Consider the following 15,178-nt stretch of genomic DNA (forward strand, 5'->3'; position numbering starts at 1 on the left):
AGCCCTGTGTCAGACCCTGTACTCAGTGGGAGTGTCTGCTGGAGATTCTCTCCCTCCCCCACATGTGCATGCACATGTGCAGTCTCTCAAATAATTACACAACTCTTTTTTTAGAAAATCTGAGAAAGCCCTTGGTTGTTTTTTCCCTCTTTATACCAATGACACTTATGTTTATATTGTGATTTTATAACCTTTCACATGCTCACATAATTTGTTTCATGCTTATTATTTTCTCTGGTCAGACTAGAGGCTGCTTAAGGGTAGAGATAGTAATATTTAGTCCATATCCTTAAGAAAGGACCTTCAACAAAGCAGTCACTTAAAATTATTATAGAATGAAAAAAAGGTATTGTTCTACAAACTCTGAGGAATGCAAACCAAAGAAGAAAAAGTTACTTTTCTAGCGGTCTCCATTACCTAGAACTTACCCTGCATCAAGGTTAACAGAAGTTACTGCAGACCACAAACCTGCTTTGGAGTCTAGCCTTACAGCATAGAAACTCATATGTAACATATAGGAAAATCAAACCGTGTTCTTCAGCCTCCTACCATGGGAACTAGGGAGCCCATACAGGTTAGCTTCTGTGTTAAATAGCTTTTCCTTATACTATACAAAGCCAAACACCTACAGATAGAACTTGAATATTTATGCAGTTTTCAAGTAAGATTTTTATTTTTAAACATCCTATCTACATTAGCTTTTGTAGTCCTCTTTTTAAAGATTTTATTTATTTTAGAGAGCACATGTGTGAGCATGCACATGTATGGGGGAAGAGAGGGAGAGGGACAAGTGGGCTCTGAGTTGAACACAGAGCCCCATATGGGGCTCCATGGGGTGGGAGTGGGACTCACCTCTACAACCCTGACATCTTGACCTGACCAGAAATCAAGAGTTGATACTTAATCAACTGAGCCAACTAGGCCAGGTGCCCCAGTTTTTGTAGTCTTATATTTCAGATCCTAATGGATTTCTCATATAGTCAGGAACACTGTTTATCCCTTTATAAACCTCATTTGAATACTGAATAGAATCAGAATTTTTAAAGACAGAAACTCCCTAAATCCTGAGCCCTCATTTATCTGTAGGGATAAGAAAAACTGAGGCCTGAAAAAATGTCTCAAGATTCTACAGTCACTTAGAGATGGAGCCAGGTGTAGAAACTAGTTCACCTGTTTCCTATTGCATAACTCTTTTCCACAAAGATAAACTTCTTAATGAATAAAATTAATCCATTTTAATCATGGCCATTTTGTAATGGACTCCCTATTCTGCTTTTACAACGCTTCCATACAATGATATCTAAACAAATTTTATAGGAAGACTATGCCTTAAAAGGAGGTTAAGCATGTTAATAACTAAAACAGTCAAAGGAAGCAGCGTTACCATGTATTATATGGCCTAATGGTAATACTTCTAAGATTGTGCACACACATAGACACACATGATGTAAATGCTACACTCAAGAGCTATATGGCCATGGAAAGCTGAAGGTTAATGGACCAAAACTTACGTATAATGGTGAAATTTCTAAGATTTGCCTTTATCATATCTGGCTTTGCCTTTATTCTTTATGTGTCTCAGTGGTAATCCCTCTTCTCATTTCAAAAGGCTTCCTATCTATCCTTATTTTTCCTTTTATGGAATAGGAAAGAATTTTATATCTATTATCTTCACCTTGTTTGCTGACAAACTTAAGACACCACTTGAATGACTTTTAATCAGTATATTAACTCAACCATTTACATTCTATGCCTTTGATCCTGAAGTGTGGAATCATAGATTTGTTCCCAGAGTAATTTTAGACCTCAGCACGAAGAGGATAGGAATCAAGTGGTGGAGACTGCTTTTCTCCCTCCTACTTATTAAAATGACATGATCTAAAGCCAAACCAAGTATCTAGTTAAGGTATAGAGAATAAGAGACTAAAAGGGTGGCACACAACATGTGTGCTCTACTGTGCCTAAGAATGACCAAAGCCATTGTTCCAACTTCTAGCACACATATGAAACACTAGAAATTTAAATTTAAAATTTCTAAGGTTTGGGATACTTCATTATTATAGTGATTAGCAATTAGAATTGAGAGTATTTTCAAAGCTAGCATGCATACAGTCATCGTGTTTTTAAGTATGGTATCTTATGCTTAGAGTGTTTTCATATGTCCTATGTGACTTGAACTTCAACAATATCTAATATAAATATGTAAATATCATTTCCACTTTCAAATGAAGATTTAAAAGGCACAGCCAAGACTGAATATAACAATTCTTAAACCAAGTATGTTCTCATTAAAATGTGTAACTTATAAAGCAATATTAAAATAATATTAAATATTTAATAATATTAAAATAGCTTGCATATGTAAACTCCAAGCACTTTTAAAGTAGAAAAGTAACAGTAATATAGTCCCCAAATTTTGAAAATAAATTATCTTTTGAAACTCAAGTTTATTATAATCTTTGTCAAAGATAATTGTTTTGTTCTCTGCTGTCTCATCTTTCTAAAAGCATTCAATAGAAAAATACTGCGCATACAGTTTAATGAACAGAAATAGTCATCTTTAATTACCAAAATATACATTTCTCACCTTGATGCTTTTTCTTTGACATCCTTTGAAAATCTTATTCAAATAAATTTAAAACATTAGCCTAAAAATTTGCAACTGTACAGTTCGTTTCAACTCAGTGATTCATGTAGATTTTTGTAACTAGCTTCTTTGCATATTTTATTAATTTGCCAACTTTGAAGAAACACAGCATCACTGATAGGTTGTACCCTGTTTCTTCCCAAATGCATTTTATCTTGGCTTTCCTTGAGATGAATTATAAAATGGGATTATCCATCAACTATGGTTCCTTTATCCAAGGGAAATTAAATCAGATTTAATATTACACACATTTAAAATTCACGTTTTGCTACTTTAAAATTATTTTTGGTTCAATAAAATAGAGTTTGAGAGTATCCACCATCAAAGTTACCAAATTCAAACTTGCTTTTGAAATAACTTCAGTGATTTTAAGGAAAAAAGATGCTAGAACAACATCATTCAAATGTGAAAAATGACCATTACAAAGCTATGAGCTGTATTTCTGAAGTGAAATAAATGACATTCATTTAAAAAAAAAAAAAGCATCTACCATTTAAAAGAATACTCAAAATAAGAAAGGGGCTCACCGGTCTGAGTGAAACCAAACTGGTGTTGAATGTGATGAGCGGCAAGCATGTCTGACTGTTTTAACTTAGACTGCTGCGAGGAGGTTGACGAAGCAAACGAGAGATTTTTGTTGACCTGTAATAGGAAAGGCAAATCAGAACCAAAGTGTAATTTCCTGGGTTATTGATGCAAAAACTGGATGAGAAATATTTGCTTACAATGCAAACCAGGACACATGGTAGGTCAAAACAAATGGTAATGATTTATATGCTTAGTTTTTTTTTTTTTTATATGCTTAGTTTTTAAAGTTTAAAAACAGAATAGTTTTTTATCAAGGAAGGAGTACAGTGGTAATTAAAGCATCACTTTATGAAAGTAAATCTGCATTACCAAACTAAATTTGCTTATCATGGAATTGTCATTAATAATAACGTAAAAAAGAATGATCTTAAAAGTTATGGAAAAACATGCAAAAATTAAAAGTGACTCCACATCCGACTTTCAATTAAGAAAGTTGTAATGTCTCACAGCCACATTTCTTTAGCATTTTGTGAACTAGCAGGTCCTTCCTTTTCAGATTGTACAGAAAGCACCTATAATATTCATGTTAACATATATCATGGTGACACAGGTAATATATCTATAACCTCACTTGCCAAGCAGATAGTTCCCATTGCATCAAAACCCTTATTAGTAAGACACTGTTAAAAACAATCCTGATAATAATGATCAAGCAAAATTTCTGTAAGTACATACAATGCTCTATAACATGGTCTGAATACAATACTGTCTTCCAGAAATGAAACCTGTAGCAAGTACATTATAACTACAGCTTTTGTAGGAAAATAAAGAACAGGTCACAAAAAAAATTTTAAATGTGTATTAGTAAAGTTATCTTGTAACTTAGAATTAATTTTGGCAAAGATCTAGTCTCTTGTTTATTATTAATAAATTATTTATTATATATTTATTATTTTTGGAAGCATCATGGTCAAAAATCACGATAAAATGTGACCTAATTCTGAAAAATTTGAAAATCTGAATTTCTAATTTACTGCAAAATATAATCTGTGAATGGCCAAACTGCTAAATGATAGTTTATGGCATACAAATACTAATATATGAAAATAGCCGCCTTTTCTCTCTCTTTGTAAAAAGTAATTAAAACCACACAGAGGACTACCACTGTATTAGCATTTAAAAATTCCCTCTTGATGTCTACATGGTCATGGATTGTGGTTATTACATGTCCTTTATCTGACTCATCATTTACATGTTTGTGAATGCTTCTCTTCTTTAAAAGAGTGACAGTAAATGGTGTATCTTAGGTTAAGCTTTTCTGTTAAAGCAAAGGGTTTTTACATATTTGGTGAAAAAGTCCATTAATTAAGGCTATATGATAGTATAGTCCTAAAGACAGTAAACATTTCGTGATATCATTTTACTAAAAAAAATACCTTTCAGAGTAGTTAGATGGGGTCAAATACCACATTAGTGCTAAAAAAATTATCCATCTAAAACAATAATGAAATAAAAAAATTATCCAGCTCTAAAAATTCTATCGAGATTCATTATTTAACACAGACAAAAACTAATGGTGACTATTTATATTAATACAATACCTAAAGTAACAACGAAATCATCTAACATCTTTGAGCTTTATTTCCACTTTAAGTACAATAATAAAAGCATACATACATAAAAATAGTATGTATACTTCAATGGGAATGTGCTGGAGGAACAATAAAGGTGAACTGGTATTATAAAGTGCTATTCACATATGTGAAATAATAATGATAAATATAAGAAAAATAAAAGAAAAATGAAAAAAATACATAATAAAAATAGTGTATGCTTCAATGGGAATGTGTTGGAGGAGCAATAAAGATGAACTGGTATTACAGAGTTCCATTTGCATATACAAATTACAAAGCACTAAATAACGTATTAAATAAAAAACAGATTACACAGAATACGTTGGCAAAGGGAGGCCATATGGAACTACATAAAGTGCTACAGAAATATTAGTTATTATTAACATCACTAAAAGAGTAATTAGGAATATATAATTGAGTATGATGTTGCAGTAAATATTTCAGGGTGCTATGCTTTTAAATGGAAGTACTATATACAGTGATATATTTGTCACTTAACAATCTAATCCACTTCTCTTTTCAGAATCATTTTCAGTTTTACTTCTGTGTTCTTAAAAATTTTTATCCTACATGTCAACAATGCATTTTGAAATCTGGTGCAAAAAACAGGTGTATGCTGGGGACGGACACTCACACACACACACGGGTGTGCATGCACACACACACACACACACACACACACAAACAGCCTTTTTAGTCTTCCTCTTCAAATATTTACTTGTGCTAAAACCAAAAAGAACACCAGGAAAGCTAGAATAGTATACTCAAATGTCTCTGCTCAAACAGACTTTACAGTTTCTTCCTAAACATTTTTATAATTCTGTTCTTTCTTGACACATTTCTTGAGACTAATATCCATGAAGTGCTAAGTGGCAACATACAGCAGATTTCAAAGGTTTTGGACAGTTGTTAATTACTACAGTGACTTGAAATTAGCACTCAAAGTATTTTCAAAGCTAGCCTATATTCACTACTTTACTTAGAAAAATAATAATAACCATTAAATAGAGTGAAGCAATATCTATTTTTGAAATATATGCTGTGGAAAAGAATTGCTTAATAATTTTACAACAACAGAAAGGTTGGCTAAGAGAGTCTACCCTACACGAATCTGCCTCTTTTTACAACACACTTTTCAGCTTGCTTCATTCAAAAACCACAGTCTGCCAAAGTCAGTTTAATACGTACAAACTGGGGAAAATGAAAAGCACAAACATTTAATGAAATTCATAATAGAAAAAAAAGAAAAAGTATCACCTGAACTTCTGCTGTTATTCAAAAAAATGTTTTTGCTTACTTTCAGAGTAGAAGCAGCTTTGTGTAAAATATGCAAATACTAATTCTCTAAGAGGAGGTTAATTTTCATATTAAAAAGTCATTGCCCTGACTTAAAATTGAGTGCACTGAGCAAGCTAACATTAGTTTCTTTTTTAGTGATTAGCTAAACTATGAAACCATTGGGAGATACAGAACACTGATTTCCATATATGTGTGTGTGTGTGTGTGTATTTATTTATTTATAAGCCTAATCATTTTAACTGATTATTTTTATTTTATTTAAATATTTTTTTATTGGACAGAGAGAGAGAGCACACGTGTCTGTGAGAGCACACAGCAGGGGGAGGGGCAGAGGAAGAGGGAGAAGCAGGCTTCCTGCTGAGTAGGGAGCCTGACACTGCTGGGCTTGATCACTGGTCCCTGTGATCATGACCTGTGCAGAAGGCAGATGCTTAACCAACTGAGCCACTCAGGCACCGCAATCTTAGCTGATTTTAGATTATATGCTACATTCACCTGAGGTAAAATTGTTTTTAAAATTTCAAGCTGTGAAGATACCTCAAACAGATTTTAAATTATAACTTAAAAATGATAATACTGTCTATATACTTAAGTTTGCAAATTTGTCTCTCTCTCTCCACTCCAAAAGGCTATTTTTTCCATTAAATTCGAACAACAATGCAGATAACACTTTAATTTGAAGATGGTTCTGGCTGCAAAAATACCCTCAATACCTAGAAAATGTTCTGTTGCAAATCAAATGTCTGTTATAAAAATAAGAATCCCAGTAATTAAAGAACAGGTGAAACAGAAAACTTGAGCCACAGTGAGATTCAAGGCAACTATAGCCAGGTAGCTTAACGTTCTTGTACAATAAATTTAAAACAGCTTAAATTCTTGTGATTTCTAAATTAGCAAAACCTAGCAAATGAGTAGCTTATGGTGTCATGAAGAGAAATTCAAGCATGAGCTCTAAGTCTCTAGATATTTTCCTTATAAATTACTACAGTAACATGAAGAATTAGGAAGAAACATGGTTCCTGTTGAAGAGAAATTTCTACAGTGAGGTAAGGTGTCAGAAAATCTCCCTCTAAATCAGTTCACTGCTACATAAACTAAAATCAGAATTCCAATTTGAATCAGTTATAACAAAGTTTTATTTTACAGAACTTACTGAAGATTTTTTGAGCCTCTGATATTTATACTAAGGACTGGTAGCGCAAAGATGAGTAATAGGATTCCCCTGTGCAAAGCTTAAAATTAAGGTTTAGTGCTGGTTCAAATCACTTTTCCAACAACATGTCTTAGTCAAAGTCAGCTTACCTCAATATATTTTGGGTTTCTCCAAACCTTTGCCTCGTTTCTCATTATATTTCCTTACTTCACAGAGAAAATTTGGTCTTCAACCCTCTGAAATCTTCATTTTCAAACCTATGAAAGAATATACCTCCTGCATCCCCACCCTCACCCTCTTTTCTTCTAGTGTCCTTCTGTTCAAGATTTATCTTTCCACCTGTTTCCTTGGGGATACTTAAATTTCTTCCAAATTCTACTTTCAAATTCTCTGTTTCCCTATAGGCTATAAGCACAGATCTTTCTACTTCAGTATAAAAACAAACAGCAAACAATCAAAAATTCTCACAATGATTCCATAAGTTCCCTAAGCTTCACTGAAAGCTAAATTTCTTGAAAAACAGCACATAACCGCTATCCATATAACTCAACCATTCAATTTAAACCAAGTTACAAGCTAAGCTCTTTTCTCTACCAGAAGACTAAATCTGAAGTTAAAGTCACCACACCTATGACTTCAAATGGTCAGAGTTAGCAGATTTATTTAAGCCTTTGAGATCTCTAACACTGCCCACCACGCTCTTGTTTCTGGGAAACTATTTTCTGTTGGTTTATCCTGCCACTGCTTATCAGGGTTGTTTGCTACACCCACTGGGCCTGCTCTTCCTTCAGACCACATGGCTACCCTGGGCAGTAATATTTGTTTTCATCACTTCACCTTGCCTTCTATGCTGATGTTTCTTACATTCCAAACTCTTCCAATCACTAGGTTCAAGACTCAACTAACTTCTCCTCTACTATTTACTTCCTCAGAGAAAGCTATTGCTACCCACCTAGTTGGCCTGGCCAGAAAGGTGGGAACCCTACACTGCCATCTCAAACTCCACAGAGAATCAGTCACTAAGTTAATCAGGTGCTCTGACATCTGATCCCACTCTTTCTTCAGTCACTGCTTTGGGTCAGGACTTCCTCTTTGCTTGCAAACTACTGCAATAGTCTCCTGACTTGTTTTCCCTACCTTCTGTTTCTCTAATTCTTCTTCTACACTGCTAAGGAGATGATCTTTCTGAAATGCTAATTTTGCTGAGTAATATTTCTAGTTAAAACCCACCATCAGTTGTTCCACTAGATAGAGTCTATAGTTTTTAGTGTGGCATACAAAGCCTTCAATATACTAACAACTACCTAGCTCTCCAACCCTATCACTCCACCTTCCAGGTGGATGCCAACTCCTTTTTCAAGCTTTAGCTCAAGTGTTACATCATGTGTGAAAAGCCTTTCAGATTCTCCCAGGAGAATTTATATCTCCCTCGTCTCTCCACGGTCTTGTATCTTCTATCATCACAGCACTGATACACTTTGGTGTGCTTATTTATTTGGTTAATTACCACCCACCAGACTGTAATTTTATTGAGGGTAAAGGACCAGTTTTTGTTCATCTTTCTTTAGTAAGTAACTCATATAGCATTAATAAGAACTGCATAGATGTCAAATGAATTAATATACGTGTGAAAGGAGTGTATGTTTAAAATCTTGCCCAAAGTTAAGGTGGTATTTGTGTTAAACCAATATTCTATTCAAATCTAAACTTAATTTTTACCTCTTCATGATAAAAAATATCCAAACTTTTTTTAGGAGATTAAAAAAATTATCTTCTCAATCTTTATTTTTTTAACCTTTTTATCTTTAAACTTCCCAAATCTAACTTTTTAATGATAAAAATTACAGAATAAAGGGCTTAAAAGTAAGGAACACATTAAGTTACAAGGCTTAATACTCAAATTTAAATCTAGAAATAGTGTGAAATAATAAAAAAAAATCATATAGATTTCTGACTTCAGTTCCTGGCACAGTGCTCCTAAAAACCTGTACTTTTCCTAAGTGATAAAAGTACTAGGAGGATCTTTTGTTCTAATATTTAGTCTTTGACTCTGGGTCCAGACACTGAACTCTTATATATCTTGGAATTTCCTGGTGACAGAAATGTCTCTGTTCTAAGAAGGTGACTCTCAGGGTACTCTGGGATGCGAGCTGGTCTCCAGAAAGACCAAGCCATGATTAGAAGCTTGGAAGTTTTAGCTTATTCCTCATTTTTCAGAGAGGGGAGAGGGGCTAGAAATAGAATTATAACTGATCACGCCTACCTGAAGAAACCTCCATAAAAATCCCAATTGTATGGGGTCTAGAGGGCTTCCAGGTTGGTGCACATGTGGGAATGCTGGAGGAGTGGTGTGTCTGTGGAGGGCATGGAAACTCCAGGCCTCTTCCCATATACCTTGTCCTACACATCTCTTCCATCTGGATGTTCATCTGTATCCTTTATAATAAACTGGCAAATAGCAAGTAAATTGTTTTCCTGAATCCTTAGTGAACTGCTCCAGTGAACTGAGTCAGAGGAATTGTCACGGGACCTCCCAATTTAGAGCTGACTGGTCAGAAACAGAGGTAACAGCTTGGACCCGCAACTGGCATCGGAAATGCCAGAGGTGAGTGGGGGGGGAGGGGCAGGCATTTGAAGTCTTGTGGGACTGAGTCCTTAACCTGTGGGATCTGCCAATCTGCCACTATCCCAAGGCAGACAGTATCAATATGGAGTTAAATTGTAGGACACCCAGCTGGTATCACAGAGAACTGCCTGGTGTGCGAAAAACCACAGCACATCTGGTGCCAAAAGTTGTGAGCACTGAAAGTAGTCCAAGAGTAAAGGAGACACATGGGAGAAAAACTGGCTTTTCCTAACACAAGGCGTTTATCCTGTTTTCTAAAATTTTCGGGAATAAAGTTCCATAATTCTAGTGTCTGATTGTGGCCTACCACTCCTACAGTCAAGCTAGTCTCCCACAAATATTGGCAAAATAACAATGCTTAATTTGCTTTTATTGTTTTGGAATGACATGAAGAAATAATTATGAGCATTAAAAACAAATTATTGAAAAGAAACTCTCCAAAAACCTGTAAACCACTATTCTATTCAAATTTCAATTTAATTTTTCCCTCTTAATGATAAAAATATCCAAACTTCTCTTAGGAGATTAAAAAAATTATTTTCTCTGTATTCCCTGTTTTTTAAAACTTTTATTTTTCAGTAAATAATATGTTCTAAGATGTATCTGAATATAATTTAATTATTACTTTACCTTTACAGCATTATTCTACTAAATATAATTCAATAAACTTTAACTTGGCTGAGTTTATGTTCATCTAGGGTAGGTAATATTAATAATTTAAAAAACAAATAAATAGAGTTATGTGGCTTTAAGAAGCTGACAGAGGAGTGTGGAAAATTAAAAAATGTAAGATTAGAAGTGGAGGCAATACTACATAAAGCTGAAAAAGAAGGAAGGGATGGAGAACAAGGAGAAAGAAAGAGAGGAGAAGAGAAAGCAGAAAGAGTTGTTTCTCCCTGAGGGAATTCACAATAGAATTCTGGAAAAGATGGGCAGAATTAATTATAATTTAAGGATGAACAGGCCCAATTATATCACATGCTAGGTATGAATATAAATATGTTTGGGAACATGAGAAAAACAAATTAATTCTATTTGTGAGGAATAATGCAAAGCTTAATGGAAACAGATTCCAGGTAATACCATTTCTGACGTACTTTAATCCAACCCCAAGCAAAGGAAAGAACAAGGAAATTGGTAAATTATAAATTCATATGTATATTTTAGGGCTATAACAATTCAGAGCAAATAAATGCAAGACTTTCAATACCAATTACTATCTTGGAGCAATCAGACGGTAACTCTCTCAACTTCCCATCATCAAATCTGTATCTAAGCATCTACCCAATTTCCACCTATGTGCACATCAGAAGGGATGAAAAACCCTTTTCTTAAGGCCAATGTCTTCATCAGTATTCAGGACTACATCCTCTCTCACTTTTTCAAAGACTTGAGTCCAGCAATTGTCACCTCCATAGTACACTACCTACTTCTCATTACCACTGAATTATTCCAATTAGCAAGTAAGTATGCTTTAATACTGTCCATCTAAGATTCCTCTTTAGCTCCTGCTTCTCTACTCCCCAGTCAAAATTTATGGGCTTCCATTTTGTCCTCAACCTACTTCAATTGTGCTTTTGTCTCTACCACTGAAATAGCTTCATCAAGGTAACCAAAGGACACTGTCTAGCCAAATACAATCATAAATTTTCTATCATTTACTCATTCTCTCAGTAGCACGTGACAGTTTATCACTCCTCTTTCTTGAAATACTCTCTTCTAGGCTTCCCTGACATTCTTTTTTCTTGGACGAGTGGCTCAGGTATTTAGCTATCTCTCCCCAGGTGATCTTATCCAATCTCACACGTTAAAAACACAGAACTTGGGGTGCTTGGGTGGCTCAATGGTTGAGCATCTGCCTTTGGCTTAGGACATGATCTGGGGTCCTGGGTTTGAGTCCCACATCAGGCTCCCTGTGAGGAGCCTACTTCTCCCTCTCCCTGTGTTTCTTCCTCTCTCTGTGTCTGTCTCTCATGAATAAATAAATAAAATCTTTAAGAAAAAAAATACAGAACTTTAGCCCTGACTTCCTGTCTGCACTTAAGACTCAGAAATCCAATTGCCTACTATACAATTACATTCATATCCAAAACTCCACTCCTTAAAATTTCTTCCTCTGTTCCAGCATTCCTCATCTCATTAATACTAGCATCTATACAATTGTTGAAAGCAACAATTTCTCTTTCCTTCACTTACACCACATCCAATTCATCATCAAGCTGAATCTACTTCCAAAATATATTGCAAATCTGTCCATTGCCTATATTTTCATTATTGCCACTGTTAAATTAAACAGGAGGCCGTGAGTCTGAGGCAGTTCTAATGCCACAGTAGCTGCAATGGAAGCAAGCCCAAATCTAAGCCTGTAGATACCTCAAGGTTACAAAATCGAAACAGGATTTCTTTTTGGAGGGAATAAAAAAGTTTTAAAATCACATAGTAGTGATGCTTACACAACTTTGTTATCAGCATAAGAATCAGTAAACTGTATACACTTTAAAAGGGTAAATATTATGGTATGTGAATCATCTCTCAATAAAACTTCTAAAAAAATAAAGATATTAGTAAGGTCAATCTTTCCAAATACTTAATTTCCAAATGTGTCACCATATTTTCAAATGAGCATTTATTCTATTTTGTTAAGTACTTGGGGTACAAAGATGAATATAACAAGATCCTTCAGCTACAGAGAGATTCCAGATTAGCAGATGACAGTTTCTATAAGCCCTTGCCAAATACATGTAGAACACTTTACTATTTGGACATTCAGACAGCTTTGCAAAAGAAGTGTATTTATTTGTTAAAGAGAAATAGCTCTGAATTGCTAGTCAGAAAATTATTTTTTAGACTTAGTTGTATATACTATGTATACTTAAGAAGATTTAGTAACCTTGGAGCTACAATCATTATACTAATCACTGCTATCAGGAACAAGTTTCCTGAACATCTGTAGCCCAAGTCAGAATGTAGTTTGTTCTTCCCCCACCCCTCCATCTTCCTTCCCCTTGTCTATATTCCATATCCTGTTGACTTGTGATGATTAGGTAAAAAAGTGATGGGTCCTCACTGATACTGGACAGCTCACTGATGGGGTAAGCCCAGTGTTTTCTGACATGTTTCCTCTATAAGATGCCCCATGTGAAAAGAAACAATAGACTTCTATTTACTTCTGTATTCCAAGTGCCTGCCAGTTGGTAGTAGATGTCTACTCAGTAAAAAAATACTTTCACTGCATTGATATTACATAAAGCAGTCTTTGAACATACTAACACCATCTAATTCCCTTCTGAAGGTCTCACCCTTTTACTTTGTGACAGATATAATTACATTTGTAAATGAATGAATGTCTAATTATTCAACTGAATTTTGGAAGTGGACAGACGAAGAGGGAAGGACAAAAATGTGGTACTATTCCAACTCTTTTAAATTAAAATTTATTTTCTTGACAACTGAGTTAAATGTTGGATGTAAAATAACCTTGCTTGTAAAAGGAAGAAAACTGCTGTGTTGAAAGTATCTCGGATACAATTTCACTGAAATTGTTTAATATTCAAAAGCCTTTTTATATGCTACTATTTTTAGACTAACTTTGGGGTCTTGAGCAAATCATTTAACTTCAATAAACCTCAGCTTCCTCCTTTCTAAAATTGGAAATAACAATATCCAATCTGTGTCTCAGGATTGATACACAGTTAAATGGAAAAAGAACTGTGAGACTTTGGTATAAATGATCAAGAACATTATCAGCATAGTATATCATTGCTATTCACGTACAGCTTGCATGCAATCTCAAGACTTATACAGTTTACTCAGCATACATCCACTGGAACTGTACTGATATATCTTACCTATTAAGTATCATATAATATTTTTCTCAGAGGATCAAATGACCATGCTTACTGAAAGTATATCCTAATCACTTAATATTCTTAAATCTTCAAAAATATAAAGGTATTTGCTAAATTCTCAGATTCCTGTATATAATTCCTCGATAAATTTGAGCTCAAATAAGGAAAATACACATCTGACTAACTTCTGTAAAAAGTATGAATGGTATATTTCAATCCTTTGGTGCAGCACAGTGAAAGCTTTGGTTTTAAAGTTATCTTCTGTCTAATAAAAACTACTTACCTTTGCAGCACAAGCTCGTATCACCTCCTAAAAGAAATACAATACAGTAAGGAAATATTCATAATTTCATTTTAATAAAATTATCAACTCTTCTCAACTATTCCAATCTTAATGTTTTAATAACAAAAATCAACATTTGGGAGAACTTCTTTATCTATCACCCTGCAGCTGTCACTCTGAGCTGGAAAGAATGCTGAATTAAAGAAAGAGACCCAATCAGTTCTTGGTAAATCTAACCTGCCAAAACAAAAGGCACTGAGGATAAGACTCTGGAGGGCCCACATGTATCTGTCTCAAGAAAAACATGTAGTCTCAATAAACGTAATAAGTAACAAACTTAATAAACTGGTAAATGCAAAAATTCTCCAGAACACTAACATGACTCAAAAACACACCCAGAATTAATTGCCATATATAATTATCTCCCAAATAACAATGCTCACAAATATAACTCCCACATTAGTAATTTATTTCAGAGGAAATCTAAGAATAAACACTATTGAATGGCAAAGTATATGATCAGTATTGAAGGAGCTACAGAAAGGAAATGCCCATAATTCATGGGACAAGGCTAAGAGATGATCACTTCCGAAAAAGAAACTAGCAAAAGTCAACACATGAGTGATTTGAAAATTTGCTGCTAAGGAGACATAAAAAATACTCAAGTCCAAAAAGGTTAATTAGCATCTATCATCAGCCTACAACAGAACCAGAGAAAAACGGTAATGATGAATGTGGAGTTTAGGAAAAAAGAGAACTGAAAGAGGAACATCAATTTTTTATCCAGAAATTTCTATGGGACAGATATTGTGTCTGAAGAATATTAGTAATTCGATCACTAAAAGGAGAAAGTGAAACTGCACATGATAATCTGACTCCCTGGACCAAATTTCAGCTCTAGTGCTTGCTGCCTGTGTGACACGGGTGATACTGCGTGGGCTCTGGAAACCTCAGCTTCATCTTCTGTAAAATGGGGGTAATACTAGCACCCACACTATAGGATAGTTTTGAGGTTTAAATACAATGAACATGTAAAGACGTAAAGCATTTAGCACAGGAATTCATTATTCAGTCGTTACTCATAATTAAATAGATGTTAATCACCACCAATCACTACTAGGTGAAATCTCCTGTAGGGCAGAGAAAATTAACCTTTTTTC

General features: G+C 34.5%; 1 protein-coding gene across 1 annotated transcript in view; it reads right to left on the reverse strand.

Annotated features, from left to right (window-relative positions):
* Positions 1 to 15,178, reverse strand: part of AHI1 (Abelson helper integration site 1) — a 200,017-nt gene that overhangs the window by 108,127 nt on the left and 76,712 nt on the right. The window contains 2 exon segments of the mRNA XM_025422343.3: positions 3,175 to 3,289; positions 14,019 to 14,045. Of these exon segments, the coding sequence (XP_025278128.3) occupies positions 3,175 to 3,289; positions 14,019 to 14,045 (142 nt within the window).

The sequence above is a fragment of the Canis lupus genome, chromosome 1 (assembly GCF_003254725.2).
Source record: "Canis lupus dingo isolate Sandy chromosome 1, ASM325472v2, whole genome shotgun sequence".
Taxonomy (NCBI): Eukaryota; Metazoa; Chordata; class Mammalia; order Carnivora; family Canidae; genus Canis; species Canis lupus.